Raw genomic sequence first — 27259 nt, 5'->3', positions numbered from 1 at the left:
GACAATCTACTTGGAAGAGGTAGGATGGTAAAAATGGTAAGTAACCTGTCTCACAGTCTTTGGCCTCTATTAGCAGAACAACCTCAGAAGGTCTGACCAGTTCAAGCATCAGACGAATCTCTTATCTTATGTCACCTGAATGGCAGGTCTCCAAAACCCAGAAATAAGGTTTAAGATACACTCTGGTATACTTTGGTTAGGAAGGCTGTCCTTATGAAGTTCTACTTATCTGAAGAAACTATAACTTTTGCTGTTAAGTGACATTAGGCCACAAATTATAGTTTCTTAACATAAGTATAACTGCAGAATTTCTTTGGTTGTGTGTGGATAAAACGACTACAAAACTATAAAGTCCCTGTAGCCTTTGGTTTTTTCTGTGAAAATCTCGCTCTCGCTCTCTCTCTCTCGCTCTTTCTCTCTATATATATATATATGTATATATATATATATATATATATGTGTGTGTGTGTGTGTACATATAGTTAGGACCACGTTTCCATAGGAAATGTTTTTTTTGGTTTGCTACTAACTTTGACTCTGTTTGACAAATATTAATCTCCACTAAACCTTCCCAAAAAAAAGTCTCATCCTCCTCAGCTCCTTCCTGTAAAGTTTTGGGGTGATCCATCTGGTGGGGGCTGAGAAAAATGGGGAAGTTTCAAAACATGTTTACCCCATCTAATTGTGCATAGGAAAATGGAGCAACCAACGATTCTGAAAAATGGCTGAATAGAATGACACCAAATTGTGCTGAAAGTGTGACTTGGTGCAAATAAATTCTGTAGTTTTTTGAGAAATTAAGGTTCATAATGTATGATTATATCATGCCATGGAGGATCCGTGAGCTGACAGATCGCAAAATAAGATGTCATTGCTGTCACCTCATCAGCAAAGATCTGGCAGCAGCCATTTTAGGGCTCTCGGACACCATCCCCTGCCCTGAGAAAAAAAGCAGAAAAACAGAAAGAGCGTGCGGGATAGGTTCACACTGTCCCCTTTCCTGATGGGGGAGTGCCCCAGAGGGACCTATATTGGGCTCAAAACTTGTTTTTTGCTGTACCCTGTATTGGGTGAACTATAAAAAAGGCAGGCTCCCACCCTTTTCTAAACTAAATCCCCTGTAGTGGGTCACATCCTTTTTTGTGGGAAAAATGGTGGGGCATGTACCACCCCCTGCCCCTGAGCCTTTTTTTAAGGCCCGGGACCCTATCCTCTAGGACCAAATTATTTGGTTTGGGAGTGGAACGAATGCCCCATCCCACCCCAAGTGTTTTCAGGCCTTGTGGCTATCATCGAGGGGTGCCCCATCAGGGACATTGCTTCAGAGGAGTGTTTGGGTGTGTGTTTTAAACCCACCCCACAAATACCTGTACTTTGAAGTAAATAGTGGGGTGCAGGTGTTTTAAGTCAGGTATGATGAGGTGTTTGTCAGATTTCATTTGAGATTTGTACGTACACATACAGACAAAACACACACACTGTTTTCAGGGTCTTAAAATGTTTATTGTACAAAATATTGTGTTTTAAGTACACTGCACAATCCACACTCCTCTCCCTTCCTCCTGCTCCTTGGGCCCCTGTCTTGCCCTACATCTCAAATAATGTAACTTAACCAGCATCATTGTTGGGAAATATGAAACTCACACCCCAATAATCTATTGCGAAGCTACGCCCCTGTGCCCCGTGTGGGCACCAGTGCATCCATGGACAAATGAAGACCAGCTCCCGGTAGCACCCACAAAGTTTATTTAAAGTGTGGTTGTCCGTGTGGGACCAGGACATCCAAAAATAAATACATAAACACACAAAAGAATGCTAAATGAGCAGCAGGGGCACGTCTAAATATATCATATTGTATCTCTTCTGACATGTTCTATGTCAACATTGGTAACATCACTGCAATATCTAAATAACATAATTGATCACACTGCCTGGAGAAAGCACTGGAGAGTTAATTGCAATAACTTTGGCTGATAAATTTTGGTTGTTTTGTTCATTTGAAATGATATGTTTAACTGACATTTTCAACTAACTATAACTTCCCTTTAACCAACTCCTTATTATAATGAGGTGTCTCCAACCAGTTGATCGCGAGCTACCAGTAGCTCCCACACCCCTTCAGAGCAGCTTACAGTCTGGAGTTCCTTTTTAAATAAGCCTGGGTCAAATTTTTAATTTTAAAAGTTAAGGAATGGTTGTGCTTATTTTACATTATTATCACCAGACTGCCCAAAGCAGGGCCTGATAAGGATCAGGTTTATGACCCAGAGCACACAGGTGAAGAATTGAAGCAGTAAGGTATTTAACTTTTAATTAAAAGTCCTTGTCAACTCATTGGAAGTTACAACAAAATTATATTTCACAATGCTTTTAAATTAGAGAAAATGAAAAGTTACCTTACAATTAAGTTAACTTTTCATTTTATATTTATCAAATTATTTTTCAATGTGTTGCGTTTACAAACATCAGCCCTCCTGCTCCCACTGGCCAGTAGAACACTGTGCAATATTTATAACCAAAAAATACAAATATTTTTTTTAATGGGAGAAATTTAAAATGTAGAAAAATGTTCCACATTATGAACATTGTTGCACTTTAAATTTCTCCTATTTAAAAACATGGCTGTGTATTTGTGCTATACTTTTAACAGTACCGCATATGGCAAAAGTTATCACCTGTGCCACAAGTACATATGACACCGGCCCTCAGTTACCCATACACATATACCCCATTCATATGCATTCATGTTCATACGCCGCAAATACCACACACACTCACTGACACATGGCAGCCCTGTCACAGAGCCCCTAGTCAAAGCATTTTGTTAGAACCATAGTATCTGGCTCTATGAACATAAGGCTTACATTCAAGGACGCTTTGCGTGTGGGTATTTGGTAATAATGCACACGTTGTTTAGCCTTCGGTAGCTCACAACGATTTTCACTGATCAGAAGTAGCTCTCGCTACTGAAAAGGTTGGAGACCCCTGCTTTAGACTTTGTGTTTGCTCACACATACACTCTCACATCCTTTCACAAAAAATGTCTTATACACCTTTACCATATCAGGCTAAGGCTTACCCTCCCAGTTTGCACAAGTCAAAATAATCTGTATTTCCAGGTGCTGTTTGGGGGACAAGAGAGGAGGCTCAAAACAAAGTGTGTGTGGAATTTGCTAACATAGGATCTTTGCCACAGAGGAATTTTGCTGTTCTTTTTTTCTTAACTTCATTAACTTTGCCAAATTTTGAAATCTAATGAAATGCACGTTTGCAAGAAAAAGACTTGTAGTTCTTAATGTTTTAAATACCAATTCTTCATGTAAAAGGTTGTTGTGGAAACGTTTCCTCCTTAACATTTTTTGTAAAGGAATTCAGCCATAAAAAGTAGTGCAGAAAAAATTACCATTAACAAATTTTTTGAGAAATTGTGTTTGCAGGCAGTGAGAGATTTCGCACACCCATTATTTCAAAGGCATGAAAGGAAAGTGGTGAACATTTTCAGTCAACTGTTCGTGCACTTTATTGATCTCTATGGGATAACGCTGGTCAATGCAGTTTCTATATCTTCTGTCCCGAACACGATTCTTCCATGGGAGCAAATGGGGGAAGTTGTTTTTCTACTGAGATGGGTTGCAGCGCTGCACGGATGGCCGTTATACAACCAAACATAACTTCTGTCCCACATCCAGAGTGCTATTAACAGCTTTGACATTTGCCCACATCTCCTCAATTGTCATTGAGCTGCACCGCAGGGCAGAATTATTTTCAAACTGGGGTGCCTAGCTTTTACAGCAGCCCATTCCAGAGTCCCACCATATGTGACCAATCTGCTTCAGATCTCTGGAGGCTTCAAGGACCTTAGATGCATGAATAAACTTCTTCTAGAAGTACCCCTATTCTGAACCTCATCTGCACTTCAACAATCATTCTCAGGAGTGCCTCCTTGTTTTGGAATTCCCTGCCCAAAGAGATCAGAACTGCATTGACTTCTTTCTTTTTAAGGAGGCATCTGCTTAGACTCTGGGTCTGATACCCCATCACAAACATGACGGATATCCTGTCCGCGATATTACAAGTTCCATTATATCCTTTGGAACTTGTAAAACGGCGGGTGGGAAATTTGTCACGTTTGTGTTGGAGTATCTTATCCGCCAAGGCCGAAATCAGGCCATATACCTGACTCTGAAGTTGCTTAGTTGCATGCTCATCTAACCTCATTCCCCCATTCTTCTCCCTTGCACCCTCTCCATTTCTGCTCCGGGCATAGCCTTCCTCCTCTCCACTTCTCCTCTCCTGTATCCTTTCCCTACACTCTTCTCTTATCCTCCTTTCCCCCTTGGCCTCTTTTATCTCACCCAGCCTGACCGCCCCTCCCAATGCTTAATTTCCACCCTACTTTCCCACTCTATCCCCCTTCTTAGCCCCCTCACTCCAGCTCATTAGGAGTTTTATAAAAGTCTGTGCATTGCATTGTTTGGTTTCTGTGAAGCTCTCCCATACCCTTGCTGACCATGTGATGTACTATCCTGTAGAAATAAATGACTGGAGTAAGCAGCGATGACTAAATAACACGATCTACTAAGCTTCACTCTTTCTCAACTTGCATCCCCATTCAACAAATCAGTCGTGCAGCACCTAGTGAAAGGTTACTCTCTGGGTACAATCCTTCTCGCTGGAAGTCCCCAGTCTTCTGTTTCAGCTGATGCCATTGTCCTTGAACGCGGACATAGATCTTATTGTTTTTCAACTATAAAAATGAGGTTCCTGCAGCCCAGCAGAAGTCCTAAACGTCCACTATAGATGGTTGTTCCAGGCCCGTCATTAATTTCTATTGGCAGCTTGTTATAATGCATTGTTGTGGCGCAGATTCTAAGGTGCATTAGGTGAACTTAAGGCTTCTGTTTTCCTCTCTGTTTTCTGGAGTTTAATTCTTTGAAGCTGCATTTGTCAAATTCAGAATAATTAAATGACTGACACTTTTGGTCTAGATGTGTGACACTCATCCGTACTTTGAACTACCTTAGGCGTTGTGCATTATTGATAGTGCTGAGTCTCACGTTACATCAGAAAAATGCTTACATCTGAACTGTGCTTGTCACTCCAGATGAGTGACAGATATGCAAGAATCCAGCCTTGGTGAAGCGCTATCAGGCTAATTCTTCTCTGGTCTGGTTTGGACTTTTGATATTGGATAAGGGCCTCTGCTAGTTAGTTTGAAGAAATGGATCTTACCCAGTGCATTTTATTTATTTAGTCCAGGCGAAATTATGCAAAATTCACTAATATCATATTAGACACTTTTCACAAAATTTCTGGTAAATTTTAGATGAAGCAATTGAATGTACTTTTTACCTGTGTAAACAGAAAACGTCTTCAAGGAACAGAAAAACCGACAGTCACATACTCATTATTAAGTGAGATACCTTCGGAATATTTTTCCTGCTGTACAAATAATTTAAAGTATTTTGCTGAAAAAGTGCAATTTCGCCCACGTATTCTCTTACACCTAGATAAGGCAAGCCTGTAGCCAAGCCGGACTTAGTTGTGCTTTCAGTTCGTGTTTCTTTAAAGTCTGCCCTATCAGTCTCGTCATGGCGGTTATCTTCGGACAAAGCAGTTTTGTTCATGTATGTGGTGGGAGTTCCCCTAAAGGAACGGTGCCAGTGCTTATTACAGGAGCACCACCTATCTACAAAGCCTTTCCTCTTTCTGTTGGCAGCTGGAACTATGCGCTTACCACAAAGAAATGGCTCCTTTCCTGAAGCTTGCCCCAAACTGAGGGTGTACTGTATTTGGTAATTCTGAGGATTGTTTTATATTTAATTTGCCTTGAGATGGATCCAAAGACGACAATTATTGCATCAGAAGACTCGACTCTTTTTTTTATTTTTGTGGTTGATTTTCCAAGATGCAAAACGAGGCATATACTTTTCAGAGCGCCGCCAAGTTGGCGTACAACACATGAAAAATTGCAACATCAAAAAAGTCTGTTTTATCAATAAAACCGCAAAAGTGATAGCTGCAGAAAATCTTAATAAAAAGGCTAAAAATCTATTTTGCAGATTAAAAAAAAATGAAATCGAGTTACAGAAGGTAATTTTGTGTTTTCCCTAAATTGAAGAAATTCTAGTTGAAGACAGTAAATGTTCACCATAAGCCTGAGAAGTAGAGTGCTTTTGTCTGTGTTGTAAGAACTGTGGCAGTCTCCATGTTTGAACAATCCATTTATCCAATTATAGTGGGAAATTCTATCTAGGATGTGTCTGAGCACGTTTAATCTTCTAGGTTCTGTAGTTCCGTGGCCTGGTCTCCTCGGCTCAGTGGAGGGTGACAAGTGCTATTGTGTGACTTCGGTCAAGCTACTCCCACTCACTGGTCCTCACCTTCAAACCTAGAAGTTGATGCTGAGTATCCTTCAGTCTTGGTAACTTGGGTAGCTGTTCATAGCAGACAACTCTTCTAAGTCCCTCTTCCAATACCTGTCCCAAGGGAATATGAGGTGTGCGGAAAGCAAAAGATTGCACTAGTACACTGAAGCAGATACCCCAAAATATATGCAGTTATGAAAATGATGTTGTGCACCATTTAACCTCCGTGATTTCACGGGGTTGCCTTCTTGTCCACCCGTAGCTCTTGAATAGCCTCCTAATGTCAGGGGGTGGTTGCTACAGTGTGTAAGCTGGGCTTCTAGAATCTGATTTGCTTTCTGTTCCTGGTATTATCTTCTTGATGCCAGGAAGAGGGGGGCAGGAAGTGCAGTTTCATTGGTACCAAAGTGTGGGGAATGGGAGCTACAGTGGTTTTATTGCGCTTACATACCCTCTCATGTAAGCAGCTTAGAAAAGCACAGTTGCGATACGTCTATCCTAGTGAAGGTGCACTAAGCAGTTAAGTGCCACAATGGACCAAGTTGAGTCTGATAATACCAAATCGCTTACTTTGAACCTATTGCACCAGAACCGACTAGATGAAGCCTCCAGACACTGAATTAGTCACTTTCCTCTAGTTTTCGGAGCTGTTGTATCTTCTACCACAATTGACATCATTTCGAAAACTACTACATGTGATATCCTGTTTACATTTCCTTATGCGTCGCCTAGCAACAGCCTTCTGGCTCAAGCATCCTAGTTATCATGAAAACATGCCTAAGTTCCGCTGTTGTTTCCTTGTGCACCGAAATGCATCCATTCTTATCCCGTGGTTTTTTTTTTTTTTTTTTTTTTTTTTTTACATTCTTCTAGTTTTGTTGTTGTTTTTTTCGGGGGCGGGGGGCGTTAAATTTCCAATCTTTATTGTCCTTTGTTCTGAATAAATTATAGACTTTCTTCATAGCCAAAATAGTTGGCCGTCTGTTATTTTCTTACGGCAAAGGAGTAGCTATACGCCCCAGCCTACTGAGCTGTGGCAACCGCGTGGCTCATGGTAACAGTTTTACAGGTTCGTGATTTCAGGGACGGATTCGGTGCACAATTGATGGCAAGTTCATGTCTTCCGAGAAAGTGTCATAACTTGTGGGCAATATTCGTGCCTGGTTGGTGCAGTTTCATGACATGCTGTTTGCATATTTTACGGTGGTTGTGGACACTTTGTTAGGGGCTGTTAAAAGGCAAGTTAATTAGTTTCAAGATTCCACACAGTGTTGAAGGCAAATGGCGCAATTCCTTAAAACATGTAATGCAGTTTCAGGGTTTTGGGAGAGTCGCGAGCTTTGGTAACACGTAGAACGGATCCATTGTACGTGAGAGGAGCTTTCACGTGACTTGGGGAGGGGTCATGGCACACGTGGTAATTTTAGGGTTAATGATAGAAAGGTACTGAAGTGGTGGTGGTTGGGTCATTATACTGTGCAGTTTAGGTGACAGTGAGGCGGTATGTCACTGTCGAGGGTGCCAACATGGAATTGACAGACATTTCCAACTGATTTTGGGTCGTTTCGTTACTGATTTGATGGCTATTTCTACCTAGATATGATTGCAGTCTGTGATGTTGTGGTGACATTTCATTCTGATGGAGAAGCTCTTTCATTTGCGGTGTTAGTTTCATTGCAGATATGCCCAAGTATAATGCTGACACGAGCACAACATTTTCTGCCCAGCGCACAGTTTCATTCCGATGTAAAAGATATTTCATGACAAATGCAGTCATTTTTATGCTGAGTCATTTCACTGCTCCTTTTTGCTATCGTTCGTGATTTCATTTTTGTCAGTGGTTTAGTGGGCCGGAGTGATCGCATGCATTTCTAGAGTTTGATAAGTTATTCGGAGCAGAAGCGTTATCAGTCTGTTAATAGACCCTATTTTGGCAAAACTGTGCCACAAGCGTTGTGTGAGAGCAGCGTTTTGTTTTTCTAATACCAGTTTCATGAGGCCTGACTCTGCCCTTACAATTGTTTCCCAGAACTGTTTCATGTGTTGACATAAGGACCTTAGAAATGCTTGTAAACCCCTCTATTTTACTTTTAATGTGCCAAAAATAAAGCCTGGAGTGGAATAAGAAAGGGAGAACACGTAGAGAGTTTGTGCGTCAAGAGCAGGCAGCAAATCAGCAGACTTAGTGCCCCTGCTGATCCTCATCTGCTGTAGATATTCTACTTTACGCCGTTTGCTTCTTTTTTCAATTGGTTCTCAAAATACTCATCTTGCTAGATTTAATGCATTTTTTTTTTTATTTAATCAGTTTCAAATTCGCATCCGTGTTAAACTTTTGTATCCATAAATTAAGATATATAACTTATACATTAATTCACACATTACTCATTTATCCCCACAAATACTGGGGTCTGTGTGCATTAAGTCGCGTTTTTTACGGGTTGAAACCTTTACAATCGGCAAAAGCAAGAATAACTCATTTTCAATGTATTCACTTTACACTGTCATCTGTTCAAGACGTGTTATTTATACACTGAATAAATATTCTTGTGTCATTATAACAGATGTTTTTATCTTGGCAAGAAACGAGCTAATCTTGGTAATTAATTCACTGTCTTTTATGGTGTGCATATTAATCAGTTTGACGGATAAGCTCCTCTAAAAGTTCCTCACCAGGATATTTTAAAAGCAGATCCATTAGTAATTCAACAGGCGAACCGAGGACTAAAATGAAAATGTTCCTTAGTGTCATCCACAAGAGTTTGTGCGATGCTGTTGCTTAATTTATGGTCTAATGTGCCACAAATTACCCCATCTAGATCTGGTAACTCTCTTACCCCAAAAAAGCAAATCTTTGTCATGCTGCCTGGTTTTGGGTCCAGTGACTCAGTGGATTTACTAATGCGCCCACTCTAGGGATTTCTGTTTTCCTCGTGATTACAGGTTTAATTCCTGGCAGGTCCACTCAGCTCTTTGTCCATCCGAGATCTGTAAAATGACTAATTCCCTTTGAGTTGAGTAACAATAAACATCTGTTATTTATCAATTGTGGTAAGAGACTCCTCAAGGGTGACGTGCATATTACAGATACACACGTTAGATGTGGTCTCTACCACTCTCTAACTAGCTAAGTTTGTTTTACAGGATCATCAATTGTTACTCTGTTAGTTATTTCGCACTCCTCATTTGAATAGTGTTTTTGAATCTTTAATAATATTGGCACCGTTTGATGAAACCTCATGGCACGATTCTTAAGTTTGCTATTATTAATTTGGTTGTGGAGGAAGTTATGAAGATCTATTAAAGGCATCAAAAGAAGTCCAGAACATCCCAAAAGTGCTCTTTTTCAGCCACGGTGAAAACTGCTATATAGATTTTGGCCAACTTAATTGAAATGAAGGGGCTTGCTCCAACACACAATGCGTTTTTCGTTTGGTCTAAACCACTTGATCATGTTTTTTTTCTTCAGAAAAGCCAATATAGTAGATGGTATATCAATGAAAAAACGATTTAGTTATCTTGGGCTGCCATCCAACGTTTGCCAAGCTTGTAACTCACAAATTGAAAAATGAAGAAATTTGATGAGGGAAATCTTTTCTCTCGGTTGTATTCGGATTTGCAGATTCTCAGAAGATATGCAGATCCAGGCAATGTAGTTGGCTGTAGACTTTTGAAGCAGTGGCCTTTTCAGGATGACAATCAGTAAAACCTGAATCCTGTAAATATTTAGAAGGCAGGAGGAGAAACCCTGAAATGTCACAGGACAACTGACAGCAGACTGTCACTATCTTGGCTATAGTGTAAAAGGCACTGGGGCAAGAGTTACTTCATGATCCTCAGAGATCCCAGTCATTTTGCTTGCAAGCAAGGCTGGACGGTGCCCCAGCATCTTGTTCTAAGTGCTGACCAGGCCAGTGGGGATGTTACCCTCTGCCCTGGTCCAGGTTAGCCCTCGCCATTTGGCAGAACAAGAAGGCCTGCTAATGGTAAAAGCTGCTCCAACAAATATTTAAAAAATTGAAAAGTGGCCTGATTCTGCTGTCCTAGGCCTCCTTGTCTTCCAAAAGGTTGGGCCGAGCGAGGCCTGGGATAGCTGCTCTGGAACACTGCATGGGCCACCAGGGGAAGATGTGCTCAAAAATAACTTGAGTCATATAGTTAATACATTTTTTTTTTTAAAACAGCTAAATTTCGAAAAACAGCAAGTGGTAAAGTGTAGATAACGTTGATGGGGTTCAGGTCAATAGTAGATAAGCCGCAACATCTAAAAATACCAATAAATCATCAGTTGAGGTGGTGCCTTCACTTTCTACTGACACACTCTCAACTAACACGTCAGACCTTTCCTTGGCTACATAGATTTTGCACGCTCTCAACTAACACAGAAGATCTTTTCTTGGCTACATTTTCGGTACGCTCTCAACTAAGACAGCAGACCTTTCGTTGGCTGCATAAATTTTGCACTCTCTCAACTAACACAGCAAGCATTTCCTTGGCTGCATTTTGGGTACGCTCACAACTAATGCAGCAGGCTCTCAAATGACACAGCAGGCTTTCCTTGGCTGCACAGATTTTGCACGCTCTGGACTTCTTAACACAGCCGACCTTCCATTGGCTGCATTTTGTGTACACTGAACTAACAGAGCAGACCACTCCTTGGTTGCATCTATTTTGCACGTTCTAGACTAGCACATAGACCACTCCTTGGTTGCATCTATTTTGTACGTTCTAGACTAGCACATAGACCACTCCCTGGTTGCATCTATTTTGCACATTCTAGACTAGCACATAGACCACTCCTTGGTTGCATCTATTTTGCACGTTCTAGACTAGCACATAGACCACTCCTTGGTTGCATCTATTTTGTATGTTCTCAAATAACTCGGAGACCACTCCCTGGTTGCATCGATTTTGCACATTCTAGACTAGCACAGAGGCCACTCCTTGGCTGCATAGGTTTTGCACACACTGTGGACTAACACAGTAGACCTCTCCTTGGTTATAGTGATTGTACACACTCGACTAGCACGGCAGAGCTATCCTTAGTTGCTCTCGCCATGCTCTGCAGAGCTTCAGTTAACACATCCTTCTCCCTACCGCCCCTAGAGTATTACTTTCCCCTTTAAACATTTGCTTAAAGTCCAAATTATTAAAATTAATTAGGCCATTATAAATGAAGGCTTTTGCGGAGAGCTTCATCAGAGTATTCTCTAAGAGCAGGATAGCGGCGTGGTGGTGAGGTTTTGAGGCTGTTGTCGGTGGTGCGTTGTAAATGTCACTCTAGTACCTGCAGCCCACAGAGCCCCCTCTGCGACATGGTCTCGCTGGGGCCTTTGCTTGATGCGGCTTTCAAGTCCTCACAACTTTGAAGTCTGCAAGTTATTCAGCACAAATTGTGTATACTGATGCTACAGTAGGATGAAAAGGGCTCAGAAGCTCGAATATTTTCTTCACAGACAGACTGTGCTATCAACGTCCTATTTAATAAACGATGTGCCCTTGTGCTGGTCACACGCGGAGCTGTGACAAAGACCGCTTGCGGTCCATTGTATCTTGAAGGTGATGATTGCAGGAACAGCACCACAGGAGGATGTGACAACACAAGAATAGCATTATTGTTATTGTAGACTTCGTCATTTTTTATCATCAAATCCATTGCAAACACCAAAACCCTATGATGGGCTGTAATCACGCACAATGTTGGCACTATGCTGGTACCTTTGTCAGGTGCAATTGATAAAATGGAACCCTTTGTTAGCCCATAAACACTCTGCGGTACTTTTGACATATGCAAAGCATGGCCTGTAATTGAGCATACCGACAGCATTCTGGTGGCACCTATGTCGAGTGCAATGCAGAAACTGAAATGCTTCTAGTGCCCCTTATCCAACACAAATCTGGGGTCAGGCCTTCATTTAGGTCTTGCCAATCCTCTATATAGAGGCACTGTTTACTCTTCTTGGGGTCCCATTTCTCAGCTATACTGTAGTCAAGTCGTGAGATCTTGTCCCCCTGTGGATCTCCAGGGATTCCCATGCCTCTTTCCTACCGGCTCTGGAATGAATGACCTTTTGCTGGCAAACCTGCCTTCTGTGTCCGCTTTGTCTCCAGTGTTTATTATCATAATCTGTGTGGTTGTATCTGGACATCACATCCATCGTGAACCCTTGTTCCGTATACTCTTATCTCCGGAGCCTTGTTTCATGGTAACTGAAGCCATCACGCTGGAGCCGACTGTCTCCTGGAGCACACGTGCATCATGGCCGCCCCTCTTAACACAAACTCTTACCCTTATAGATGTCATTCAGCCCTTACCCCATCTTGCGATAGTCACTTTGCCTATCATATAGCCTTTGATTGTAAACACCTTGACACAATAGTTCCCTGATTGCAAACAATATCATCCCAAGGGCCTCCCTACCTTCTCATCAGAATCTTACAGACAATGGACAGGTTTGCTCACCCTCGTACCACACGCAGCCCTGTGAGCTCTTTAAAGTTGGTCAGCATTCAAGGCGGCCATCATGACCTTAGCTGTGTTATTCCTGGCACTGGTTCTTCACATCTGCATTGTCATGTGGTTCAAGCTCTGCTGAGTGCTTATATCATAAAAAGACCTCTTGCTATTTGACAATTAGCTGTAAATCTGTAAAATCAGGAATGAGAGGTGGCTTGATTATTGGAATGTGTTACTTGGAAGAAGATTTTCAGTTTGTGTAGTGTTTGGTCTGTCGTGACAACAGAGGGTTGTGGGCAAATGTGGCGCTATAGTTGCAAAGGAGCGTCCACTTTTGTGCACCTTCGAGTTATGTTCATGTTGTGTGATGGTCTGTCTAGTGTCGGGTTTTTTCTGCAGCGAAGGCACAGGGCTACATAACAGCAGTTAAGATGCAAGGGAGGAACCCAGTACAACAGTGTAACAGAAGCTCGCTTAGGCCATGGTTGAGCTGTGGTGGGTGCCAGATTGATGGCGAGCTCCTTGCGAGGATTAAAGAATATGTCCGCAGTTGCGTTTTAGGGACAGAAGGCTGGTAAGAGTAGAGGGCGAGCTGCCAAAAAACATTCGTTAGAAGCTGCGAGCTATTGGAGGGAGCAGTGAGCCCAACACTGTTGGCATGGCAATCTCGTTATTTGTGACCACCCATGAGTAATGGGATCATGACATCACTTGCATTAGTAATGGAGAAGGATACTAGCAAAAGCACAAGAAACATAACCACAAGGCGTTTATTTCTAACAGGTACAGGAAGTGACGTTTCTTACGGTACATCAATGTCCTCCTCGTGTCTAATTGTAAGCCATCTGGGTGCATTGATGGTAATATGCATAAGACCTGCCCTCATGCACTTGTTAATGATCTGGGAAAGTAGGTCTTGTGGTGTGTAATGCCTGCAGCTTCAACGCATGACAGCTGAACTGGCGTAAAGTAACATCAGTGCAAACTCTACGCTGTGGCCTTCTGTTGTACGTCGTATGTTTTGATTTTCTGTCATTGTATGTTTGTGCTGCAAGGTGAATCCTAGTTTCTATCATTGTATTTAATGGTGGTGCTTGCTGTGCTTGGAATCCTAAATCTTGCTTAAAGTTAATGGCTGCCCTGCCTCACACTGGTACATATACTTGCATGCAGTGCACAGCCTTACTCCAGGATGCTGGGTTATGCAGCGAAGTAATGTGCAGTGACATACCCTTTCAGGCAGAGGTACATGAGTGGGTGCCGCGCAGTACTGCTTTGAGTAACTCCGGTTTAAATCATTTAGTGATTTGCAGAGGTGGAAGTGTTTCGTGCATCCTTATATTCTGCTATAACTGGTCATTTTTTCTCGTGCTGGACTTAATTAATCATCGATAGGTAGGGGTACCGTGCCTCATGTAGGGTTTGGTCACAAAGGAGATGAAAGTTAATACCGTGAAGCAAGATGCATTAAATTCCTCTCATTACACCCCTGTGACTCTACAGTTGGTGCTAACCATGCTTTGGAAACCTGTTCCCCTCTCCTCTCCATCCCATTCTTGACTTTCACTCCCTTGCTTCACCTTGCTAGAGTATGAAAGTATTCACCAGTCCCTGAACTGTGATTTGTAGGCTTGATACACGACACCCAGAAAATGAGTGAGTAAGTATTACTTCACTCTTTTAAGCCATCGACCGTGCTGCGTCATCTGTGGTGACGTAGAGCGAGATGAATGGCTGCATGGCTCAATGCTTGCAGAAGTCAGAGTGATGTGCTTGACTACTTCATGGGCATTTTGCCTCAGATTGAGGTGAAGGGTGCTGCCATGTTAAGCATGGTTAAGTGTTTGAATGCACCACATAGCCACAGCGCCTCGTGCATTCCTCATATGGTGTTGTCATGTATGTTTAGCTCATAGGGTGATGTGTGCAGGTACACAGCCTCATGCTTGGGTCACGGGACAGTTGGAGACACTCCAACAGAGGTCAGAAGTGAATGAAGGTTTAGTATTCTAGTCATTTAGCATGCGGTCTGCTTCTCCCCATTGAACCATTTCCTCAAACATTCAATTTCCCCACCACTAAACCCTTTTTCCTCCTTTACGTTGCATCCTTCTATCTGCACATACCTAATGGACACTTCGAAAGCATGACCCTGGTTGTAATGCCACAGAATGTGGTACTATGTGGTGGAGACACAAGTGCAAGCGCACCATAGTAACAGGTAGGTATTTCTTTTCCTTCCAGACTGGAGGAATGATGGAGCGTGAGGTCTTGCTCCAGGCTGTATCATTACTGTGTACATTGCATTGGTCGTTTGAACTAGTCTGTCATACGGTGGGGCATGGAATAGCTTGTTGCTTTCAGGGTGATGCAGCAAATCCTGAATGGGATGCTGATGGACAGTGGGCGCACAAGCAATTCCCTGAGAACTGAGGTGATCAGGTCGTACTTTCTCAGTCCACTGATGAGTTCTGTGTCTTAGAGGACACTCAAGTTTTGCCACAGTATCAGGTTATGCCTAATGCTTTAACAGATATCCTAAAATCATTTTTGGCGAGGTACAGCTTAACCCTGTAGAGCAGGTAGAGCTGACACCATACTGCTTGTGCCTTCAAAGTTAGGCCAACGCTGACCAAAGTTCAATTTCACAAGTTTGTGTACAGCTTTTGGAAATCAGCCTGAACGTCTTTGTCAGGGGATTCAACTTCAAGTAGGCTTTTGGCCTTCAATCTCGAATTCCTGTGGTGTGTGTCATTACCAGAGTACCTTCTAGTAAAGCTACGAACCATTGTTGATTGATGGATCTTCATGTTCTTGGTCTTGTGTAGACTGTGCATACATATCCTTGTCACATGCTACCATCAAGGGACACCCTGTGATACCCAGGCTCCCCAGAACTAGGAAAACACATAACTGAGATTAACAATCTGACCGCAGAACCATCCCTTGGTACTGAAGATCTCATGCTCCGCGATCACCACCTCTGCTGTCCTTCTTTTCACATGCCTTCTTTCTGCTGTACAGTAAGTATGTTTGCTGATAGTGATGAATGTGTATTTTGTATGACGATTAGACAAGAGAATACACCATCAGAGCCCTCTCCAATTCTATGCACAATGAAATAAACACTCTTACCTCACCCTGTAACTTTCCCTAACCACTTCCAGGAAACAGATTCAATCCAGGCATTCCAAAGTGAATAAAATTAGAGGAATGGGATTTTTATTAAGTTGGGATAAATGTGGTTGTTTTTTGGGATGTTTGTTGTCGTGCAGCATATATTTAGAGTGCCAGTGTCAAAAATGTGAGGTGCGTCCTTTGTATTAACGTGTCCTTTTGTGGGGGCAAATCACTGATTGTAGCTCAACTCAGAGCATTGATTTATAATGCACTTTTCATGTGTTTCTCTGTAGTCCTACTTGACGTGATGGGCACATTTGTACCATATGGCATTTGGGAGTTGGGTTTTCCTTGATGGGAGCGAGCATCATAGCACTTTAGTATGGAAATTGAAGTCTTTGTCTTACAAGAGGTGGCCATTTCCTTGGAGTAACTGCACATACGAGACTTCTAAGAATATTATTCTCACAGGACACCTGTACATGGGAAGGCCAAGCATCTCATTCTCACAATGCAGTAACATATACTGGCAATCAAGGCGCTGTATTGTCACCCAGCAGCTGCACACAGCGAACCCATTGTCTCATTCTCACAGTTATATACGCATAGAAGTTGAGCTTCTGATTCCTGCAGAAAGGCTGTGCTCACGAAGATGCAGGAAGTTTTACATTACCAAAGCATCTGCTCATCTAGAATCTCATTCTTGCGTAGTAGGCGCACTCAGAGTACTAAAGTTGCATATTCGTGCCAACAACGAGCAGACACGAGACCCAAGTCTCTCATTGTTGGGAAGCATCTGCACGCAGGAAACCTGAGCATCTCGTTCTCACAGGGCAGCTGCACACAGGAAACCTGAGCATCTCATTCTCACAGAGCAGCTGCAGACAGGAAACCTTAGCATCTCATTCTCACAGAACAGCTGCACAGAGGGCCTCCAAGCTATACATCCTTAGAGCCCCTGCACACAGGAAACCTGAGCATCTCACTCTCACTGAGCAGCTGCACACAGGAAACCTGAGCATCTCGTTCTCACATAGCTGCTGCACACAGGAAACCTGAGCATCTCATTCTCACAGAGCAGCTGCAGACAGGAAACCTTAGCATCTCATTCTCACAGAACAGCTGCACAGAGGGCCTCCAAGCTATACATCCTTAGAGCCCCTGCACACAGGAAACCTGAGCATCTCACTGTTACTGAGCAGCTGCACACAGGAAACCTGAGCATCTCGTTCTCACATAGCTGCTGCACACAGGAAACCTGACCATCTCGTTCTCACAGAGCAGCTGCACACAGGAAACCTGAGCATCTCATTCTCGTATAGTAGCTGCACACAGGAAACCTGAGCATCTCATTCTCACAGGGCAGCTGCACACAGGAAAACTGAGCATCTCATTCTCACAGAGCAGCTGCACAGAGAAAATATGAGCATCTTACTCTCACTGAGCAGCTGCACACAGGAAACCCGAGCATCTCATTCTCACAGAGCAACTGCACTCAGGAATCCCGAGCATCTCATTCTCACAGAGCAGCCGCACTCAGGAATCCCGAGCATCTCATTCTCACAGAGCAGCTGCACTCAGGAAATCTGAACATCTCATTCTCACAGAGCAGCTGCACATTGAAAACTTGTGCATCTCATTCTCACAGAGCATCTGCACACAGAAAACCTGAGCATCTCATTCTCACAGAGCATCTGCACACAGAAAACCTGAGCATCTCATTCTCACAGGGCAGCTGCACACATGACACCTGAGTATCTCATTCTAACAGGGCAGCTGCACACAGGATACCCGAGCATCTCATTCTCACAGAGCAGCTGCACACGGGACACCTGAGCATCTCATTCTCAGGTAGCAGCTGCACACTTGACACCTGAGCATCTGATTCTCACAGAGCAGCTGCATATAGAAACCCTGCACACAGAAAACGTGCGCGTCATTCTCACAGACCAGCTGCACGCAGGAAACCTGAGCATCTCAATCTCAGAGCAGCGGGGCATTTAAAACATGCACATCACATTCTCACTGAGCAGCCTTGCGCAGAAAATCCATACATCTCATTCTCACAGAGAAGCTGCACACATAATATCTGTGTATCTATTTTTTTCGGAGCAGTTTCAGAAATATAGCTGAGTACCCTATGCCTACAGAACAGTGACGCACACAGACTCCGAGTGTATCATTCCCCAGAGCAGGTTCAAGCAGGGAACCTGAAAGTGAGCATTGTCCCACAATTCTCAGTGAGCACCTGCAGCCAAAGACAAAACAGTGCAGCTGCAAACAAAGTGGGAGTAAGTGCCACATTTATGGTACTGGTCAGCTAGAGATAGGAAGGCGAAGTTTGTTCTAATTAGTCATAAAAGATGCGTTGAAGAGCCTGTTCTTTACTCATGTTTGTTTCTCTTCTACTTGCAGGTGCTGGAGAATCTGGGAAAAGCACAATTGTCAAACAGATGAAGTAAGCATGATTATTTCTCCTTCCCTGGTGCTTTCTGTTCTGTGTAAATTTTGTTGGTTTTCTGGAAAGAAAACATTGAGGCCAGTTTCATACACTCACTTCTGGCTGTTTGATAGGAATATCTGTTAACTGTTTAAACATTCTGGATTGCTCGCTGACACTTTTCCATTTCACACAGTGATATTACACATGATGATCTAGTGTCAAGTTAATGTGTAAAACCAAATATCTTTGAAGGGATGAAGCCTCATCTTGTGATGTCTTCTCAATATCACACTGTGTGGCTGCTGAGCTTTCAGAGACAAATAAGAGTTCTCTGTGAGTTGTAGGACGATGGTCTTGGCTGTTTTGTGCTTAGATGTTGCATATAGTCAGGGCCACTGGAATTATGCGGTAGGGTAGGGCCAAATTATGCAGCAGGGTTGAGCAACTTATGCGAAAAGAAAAGGCAAATTATGCGGCACAATACAGCACATTTTGTGATATGACTTCATTAATTTGTCATTTTAACACTTGTTAAGACTGGCTGGACATTGGTTCCACCTTATTAGTACCAGTTTAACACCAAATATAGCAATAAACAACAGAAAGGTGTGACCAGTCAACATTGCAAAGGGCCCTTTCACCGCGCTACAACACGTTCCTTTATTTTTAGTACAGATGGCCCTCAAAACAATTTTTTTGTTAAAGTCTGCAAATTATGCAGCAGATTATGGATTACGTAAAAGATGAAGCAAATCTAGAATTATGCTAAAATTGCAGCGGCCGCACAATCGCATAATTCCAGCGGCCCTACGTCTAGTCGTCTTTGGTTCCTTGTAAGTGGAAGCAGCAGTGGTGTTTGGATTGTGGTTTTACTGTTTGAGGCTGCCACAACCAAACCGATTAACACAACTACCTCAAATAAATGGCATGATTCTGGGGTGTCCTGTCTGGACACAGAACCCAGCAGGTGGTGCCCATTGCAAACACTGCATCTGCAGACAGGTAGCAACAAATATCGCTCCCGCCCTGCATTTGTGGCCTGTGCGCATCATTTCCTTTTCAAGCTCTGATTTCCGACTAGTGAAATAGTTCTGGTTCCACATCGGTTGTCACTGTTTTTCGCTTAAGCATAGAGACAGTCTGCCTGTGGTGTGCTCCGATTAGTCAGCAAACCTTATTATTGTATGTCTGGCTATTGTTTTACATGTTCTGTGGTGATACCGTGTACATAAAAACAAGGTATGTTATAGATGACAAATGTTTACATTTGATGATAAGTGTTACTCTTGCAAGATACATATTATTTTAGACTAGGTTTGAGGTAAAGTTAGGTGCCTGGCCAGCAACACTAAAATGATTGTCCATTTTGTAGTTTATTACTTTACCTGAAACAAGCCTATAATATCTATTGCCTATCGCCACCCTCACCACTTCTCCCTAACTTAAACCTGTAAGGGTCTTCGCGACCTGTTTTAAATTATTTTGCTGCAACCACTTCTTTGGTTAGCGATATATTTGAATCACTGGAATTTGTCTTGGGAAAGAGTGCTTTCTTCCTCTACTGTCATGACTCGCATCTCGGTGTTCAATAAAGTTCTGCTTTTTAGAGTGCTCTTTGGAGGTTGGCGCACGTCTCTTGCTCTGCACTATGGCCCCAGGATGTGAAAACTGTAAAGAGGAAGTGTGATAGACTGGAAAGCGGGGCACCGCAAAAGAGGTTGCTGAATTTACTAACATTTTCGGATTCTTGTAATCATAGTAACCAATTTGTTGTTGCTTATGTGTAATTAATTTGAATATCCTTATAAATAGATTTTAAGAGGTATCCATCATGTTTTTATTTTCAAATTTTTGATTCAAAATAAAATATATCTATTTGAATTTTAAATAAATTCGGTAACCTTCTCTTTAAACTTGCCCTGCTTATTAGTCTACCACATCACAGAACCTATTCTCTTCACAGGCAGTTCCCTCTCCTAGCCTAAATTTATTTTCAGTATCACCTATGAAAGTAAGCCTTCCAGGTCATCAAACCAGACTTTTTCTTTTAAAGGTAGAAATGGCAGTTTAAATACCAATATCAAACCTGACCACTGACTTGCTGTCCTTTAGGTTGCTTCTTTGATTAAAGGTACTATGACCCTTTCACCCATCTTTTCTCCCTCTGCCCCATCGACCCTGTAACATTGGCAGCTAATAGTAGCTCATCATCTCTCTTTAATTCCAGATAGCGGCAAGCATTGCTTTTATTGCGCAACAACAAGTTGACACTGTGTTTTTAGGATTTACGCCTTAATGATTGTATTAAGTATGGGTACCTATTAAAGGGGATTTCATTTTGGAGTTGTCAAGTTTGTTATTAAAGCAATACTTAGTGATTCCTCCACTTTAAAAAATTATCTTAATTTAGTGTTGACTGAATCCATTTATCTTGACTAGCCCTATTGTCCTTAAATTGTGTGTTCTGTATTTTTTAATTTAAAAAAAAAAAAAAACACATTTTTTAGGTCGAGCATAAGCATTCGAACTCGTGTATACTTTTAGTATACTACTTATGGCTTAAAGCAATTTCATTTGTTGGTTGCAGTGTCCTTTGAAACTTCTTGCTCAGTAGTGATCAGTTGTGCCTTTTCTCCCTCCTTTTTCTGTTTCAGAGCAGTGACCAACTACTGTATTTCACTTTGGTTTCTTTATCTGTTGCTGTGACTGACTATTTTTGTTATTTCTTTGGTACTCCCCTTTCACCGTGAGTGTTTTAGGCTGGTTGCTGCCTGCGTTCTATTGCAGCATTCATTTCCTCCCATCTAATCCCATTTAGCTGACATTTGTTTTGGCTTTATTCCAGTGCGTCCGCCTACCTCTGGCCCCTAAAATAAGCTTATTTTACAAAACAGACACCCGGTCATTTAGCTCACTGCTCAGGAAAGCCACAATATGCCCTTTCTGGTAGAATGTAGCAAAACCTAGAAGCAATGATGTGAAACTTGCTTAGCCTTGCTTCGCACCTTGAGTCTCTGTCTCTCTTCAGGGCCCCTTCCTGCCAGCGCTCACAACATCACAGACCGGGAATTACTTATCTCCTTTATTGGGGCCATACATCTTCTCAGGCTTCTCCACTTATTGAAATGTGAGGCAAGAATGCTTGCAAGACTTTTCATTCTGTTAAAATAAAAATAAAATACTTTTGCAGCCTTATTTTCGAATTTCTGTCCAGACATTTACACAACACGTGGTAGTGCAGTCATCTTCTCGTCCCTCCTCAAGGGGTTGTAATTTCTGATGTCAGTAGCTGCCAGTGACCACCAAAACATGGCAGGAAAAGATGAAATTATGAGACAGGGTTTATGTGGCAAGAAAAGTCCAGTTCTGAATATACAATGCCAATAGCTCTGACTCGAGAAAATGTGAGACCTATTGCAATTGTGAATGCTTGTTTCCTTTGGCTGTTGACGCCTGTAAAGTGTGTACTTTTTTAAGCAATATTGATTACAGTAGCTTTGAGGACCACTGTAACGTTGTCTTGTTGCTACCAAACATAAAAACATTGTTGTCTAACATTTTAGTGGAACGCCTTTGATTTTCTTGTAGTTTTATGAGACTGTTTTTTCAAGTGCAACCCCCTTGGTCGTGTCAAGTGTAGTTTTGATCATATGGAATATTCTTCCATCCTCCTATGGTGAAATATAATGCCAGTTTTTAATTTGCTGTGATTTCTTGCTGCCAAGTTCCATAAATTAATTTTCTAGGCTGAAAAGACCAAAATGAAAGCCTAGCTTAACAGCAAAAATCTCTTAAAATTTCTGAAAGTTAAAGACTATCTTTATCCAAGCCATCTAAGAACACTAACTAAAAAGTCAGGAAAGCTAAGTCTGGGCAAGCCCTTGTTCCACGACTACTAGGCCACCCGCTCTGAACCTCACCTTCGCTTCTTCCTTTCCTCCATTTTTAATTTCCTTTCATTTTTCCTTTTGTACAAATACTTGTCTACCTGGTTTATTCCAGCTACTTCTTACATTTTTGAACCCTGGTCTGATTTCACTCGTATTCTCATTCACTATTTAACATATGCATTAATTCACCTGTAGAAATGTTTTAATGTAATTATGCGTACAACAGTCTTGTAGCATAACTCTGCTAAATAAAACTGTAAACAAATATTCTAAAGATGTGACATTTGGCGTACAGCAGGACCTCAAACTTCTGATTTACCCATCAGTTTTCCAGCTTTCTCGGCTTTACCCTATGCTGGGATTCTCTGCTGGTCTGTTTGAGAGTGTGTGATGGGTCATGCCTCCTTAGAGGGTTTGAAGAGAATCTGGTTGTACACGCTACCCATTGGAGATTTTGTTCACTGACACTGTTGATCAAAGACACTGGGACTGAATACATAGTGGGAGTGGATGCGTTCACAGAATAAAACTGGTTTAATCGTAAATTGGATGGCTCAGTGGAGGGGAGGACTTCTCTCATCGCTGCTGTACTTTGTGAAGATAGAACTTTGAGGGCTACTTTGATTTTTTTTTTTCCAGTTTACACTCTAATTGATTTAACACTAGTCTCCAACTTGAGATCTGGGCAATGGCGTGAACGAATTTCTGATGTCAGGCCTTATTCCTTTATTTAATTTGCAGAAGCTCAGTTGAACCTATTGAACATAACTGCTGTACATATTTTAAAGTTGCAAACTGATTGAGCATACTTAATGACAGACGGGTTACAGAAATATATTTAGCTAATGCTAGTTTATGGAAAAGAATTGCATTAAAACATCTGCTAACTTGCCATAAAACATCTGCTAACTTCTATGGGAGCTAAGTTGGCCTAACAAATTAAGTTGCTTTTAGTATCCATATTTCGTTAATTTGCTTGCTTGGTGAACAGTAAAGGAAATGTGGTGAAATAGAACACTATATTCATTTTCAGCCTTCCCAATTTACACGTTGGTCATTTTTATTTTTAGGTCTTGGTTTTCAAAAAGCAGCTGTCAAACAGACTATTGGTAACAATATGCATACAGTGGGGTTTGGATCTGCCCCTTTCAGCCACTGGCTTTCTTCAGCCTCTAGTAACCATTGTTTGGTGACTGTCAGTCACATCTTGAATTATGAATGGAGTATTCTTCTGTAACCTTTCTGGTTGCACTTAACTATGCAAGAAACTACTACACAACCAAATAACTCTCTGCTAGCTCCCCACAATGGCCTGCTTCTAATGTGCTGACACTTGATATGTTAGCTCATTTAACCTTAACTATTTGGACTTGCCAGTGGTTCTTTTATGAAAGAGCTTTTTGTGCTCTTGTGCAGAACCTGAACATAAAATCAGCCCATTTGTGCAGTATTTAGTGCTCACCCTGATGCGAGGTCACAGAGTGATAGGCCCCCAGATAAAAATAGGTGGTTAAACTCCATAAACTGCAGTCGATTATCGAATTCCATATGAGCTCAAATTAAATCCCTAGAGACCATTAGGGCCAGAGTGACAGCTTAACTAAAAACTGAATGTACTTGACACCAAATTCTGCCAAATGTAGACCTATCACACTTGATTTCATGTCGTTGACCATGTCTAATCCAATCTGGTCTGTTCAACAGCCCTAGCAGCACAAAAGGGTGATGTACTTAGTGTTGAAACTTTACTTAAATTCACCCCCAGCCACAGATCTGGGTTTAATCCATTGTTCTTTATCTCACCATGCCACCCCAGTTTGGACCTAGGTATAAGCAAATCAGTCTTGACCCTATTCCCCATGTGAACAGTCCATCCCAAACTGGAACAGAACAAAGTCATCTATGAAGGCTTTTTGTTGGGTGACAGAATTGTCAGCTGCAGTCTGAAGATGAATGTGAGTTCAGTAGCTTTCTTTAGCTCCACCAATTGCAGTACTTACTCAGTTATTTACCCTGTTGTAACCAAACACCTGTGGCTTGTTCCCCTGTATGTTCTAGGCCCTAGACATAGGACCATTTGTTTACAGTGTGAGATCTGGGAAACACACATACCGATATGATACATGAATGGAGGTAACATAATGCGTATAATTTCAAAACTTCTGTGAGGTGGAGATGCCTGAATTAAATTCTAAGGACTTTGTTTACAGACAGCAGTCTGACCTCTTACTTTGTGCACTTAAGGTGGATAGAGTCCACCTTAAGTGCACAAACTGTGGAAAATATTTCAACTAGTTGCCATGGTCATTGCCAACAGTGGAATGACCATGAACATGTGGTTCTAAACTACCCAGACAGATACAGCTCTTTGGAAACCCCCTTTCTAATCAGGTTCGCCTCCAGGGACCAAAACTCAGGATTCCTTAAGACCACAAACAAAACTCTACTTCACACGCGCATCACATGTATTTATCATCTTGGAACCCTATGGCATATTTCACTTCAACTAGCTTTATTTCAAGGTAGCACTTGACACAATTAGATTTTTAGTGCCACCAGACTACACTAGTGTATCCATCTGGGACTTTGTCTTCCACCGTGTACAAAGCAGTGGCTAGGAATTCATCTGGCACAGCTGGTCTTCAAATATGTCAGTATCTCTCCCCCCCCCCCAATTTCTCCCCTGCTTCACCCACCAACCCTCAGTTCCCTAGGGTTTGCATTCAAACCTGTTTGCATAACTCGCGGACCAGGACCAAAATTCTTATGAATTAAATTAGTCAGGTACTTTGAGTGAACCCCCCTTATCTTCTACATAACCTGTCTAAAAGACCAGAGTCAGAAGAACCTTCCTCTGCCCAAGTAGCTAACTATTAAAACACTTGAAGAAAAGGTGTATTTTATCCTGGCACTTCCCCACATCCTTTTAAGATTATGTGAGTACCATTTTACTCAGCTTGGCCACAGTCTTTACCTCCGCACTATGAACACCCACTTCCGCCCCTTCTGCGTTTGACACCTTAAACCAAAATAAAAACACCTGGGATTCTGCACAACATGCGAGATAGGCAAACAAATAATGCGCCTATCGGGCCTGATGCACCGCACACTAGACACAACTGTCACCCGTCAAAAAGACTGACATCGTCCTTAAATGTATATATTGTTCGGACTCTTCACAGCACAGGGGTAACCGAAAAACAAACCGGACTCAACTCCTTATTGACCAGCCTGGCAGTAGAACTCTTGTGAACTTGACGACACACAATAGTGTAACAAACTTGCACACGAGACATTCACTCCTCCTTCAAAAACACTAGCTCTCTGAACGAATCCAACAATTCAGCTCTCATACTCAAAAATCTATAGGCTACACCAAACTCCGTTCACATATGTTGTACCATGGACCACACCAACTGGAATACCATCGTATGACAACCAGTTATCAAGCACTCTTTCTCACTGATAGGTATACAGAAATATGACCTCCCCACACACTGCCAGACTCATACACAGTCAGCAGACCTCTGAGCACATACATCATCTCAATATCCACCCATAAAATCACATATTCTACACCATTTTTCAGCTCCAGGCAAACAGCAACCGGTCTCAGTCTCACAGAAAACCTATGCATAATGCCCTGCACAATACGCTATAGAATCGCACACTCTGTCTACCCCACCCCATACCATGTGCACCAGAGCCCAAATCTTGTGCCTTCTCCAGGAATAAAATACACCACAGGTTAGTCAACCTGTTGATGTAGGAAGGGTCATCACATACTTAAGTGCCATTCTCAGCTCGACTTCTATCACGCTTTTGCCTCCGTCCGGAGATCACCACTACAGGGTCAAAACCACAACTTTTGTTAAACCAATTCATTTAGTCATCGCCAAAGGCAACCTTTACTTGTATCGATCCACACAGCACCATCTCCTTGCATCACACCATTAGACACTAATTTCTGCATAAATATTTTCTAGATTGACATGCTGTACATTATTCCGCCATTTAGTGGGAGGGTCTGGAATTCGCCAATATAGTAGTAATCCTTCTTTTTTTTCTTTTTTAGCGTCGTGCCTGCAAGTGCATGCTCTAATGAGAGACTGTTGTGTACAGTAAAGTTTCTTGGAGCCTGCTTGTCGCATACCATTTGATGGCTTGCTTGGCAATCTATTTACAGCCTCGTATTTCGTCACTGCAAGCCTAGCATAATTTCTGTTTCTCTTTGTGGAGCAGTGACCAAGCACTCATTGATTCAGCTTAATCAGTGCCCCTCCACTACTCGAGACATGATTGAGGTACTTCTTTTAACTCAAGTGCCCTGCAAACAGAAGGCTTGTGACTGGCAATTGTTTTTTTCCTTTTTTTTTTTTTAATATAGCTAACTTTCTTTTATTTTGCCAAGTCTTCTTTTCTCACATTGTATTCATGTTTCATTTTTGTCTGTGGGTTCTGTCCTCAAAAGATTACGATTATCTTCTAAATATTGCAAAGTGTCATTGTTTCTTTACGATGTGTAATTTCTGAAATTATGCTTTAACACATAATCGTGCAATGCACCCTGCTATAATCCACTCCAATCCACCCCACCTCATCCTCACACCAATCCACCCCACTCCAATCCAGACCACTCACCCCAATGAATCTACTCCAAAGCCACCCCACTCCAATCCTCCCAACCGACCCAGTCTAATCTGCCCGCTCCGGTTTGCTCCACTTCAATCCAAAACAATCTGCACCACTCAATGCAACACACACCACTCCACCCCACTCCAATTCATCGCACTGCAGACCAAGACACCTCAGTCCAATCCACCCCACTCACTCCCATTTCAATCTTCCTCACTGCAATACTAAACAGTCTGCCTCACTCCATTCTGCCCAACTCCAATCCAAAACAATACGCCCCCTCAAATGCAGTCCAAAACAGTATGCCACACGCCCTTCTGCCCCACTCCAATCCAAAACAATCTGC

The 27259-nt window shown here is 42.1% G+C and overlaps 1 protein-coding gene across 1 annotated transcript in view; it reads left to right on the top strand.

Annotated features, from left to right (window-relative positions):
• Nucleotides 1-27259, top strand: part of GNAI2 (G protein subunit alpha i2) — a 389314-nt gene that overhangs the window by 175842 nt on the left and 186213 nt on the right. The window contains exon 2 of the mRNA XM_069206821.1: nucleotides 18361-18403. Coding sequence (XP_069062922.1) covers nucleotides 18361-18403 — 43 coding nt within the window. The remainder of the gene's footprint in view (nucleotides 1-18360; nucleotides 18404-27259) is intronic.

The sequence above is a fragment of the Pleurodeles waltl genome, chromosome 9, assembly GCF_031143425.1.
Source record: "Pleurodeles waltl isolate 20211129_DDA chromosome 9, aPleWal1.hap1.20221129, whole genome shotgun sequence".
NCBI classification, from domain to species: domain Eukaryota; kingdom Metazoa; phylum Chordata; class Amphibia; order Caudata; family Salamandridae; genus Pleurodeles; species Pleurodeles waltl.
The sequence above is the reverse complement of the archived record's forward strand: the minus strand, read 5'-3'. Positions and strand labels throughout refer to the sequence as shown.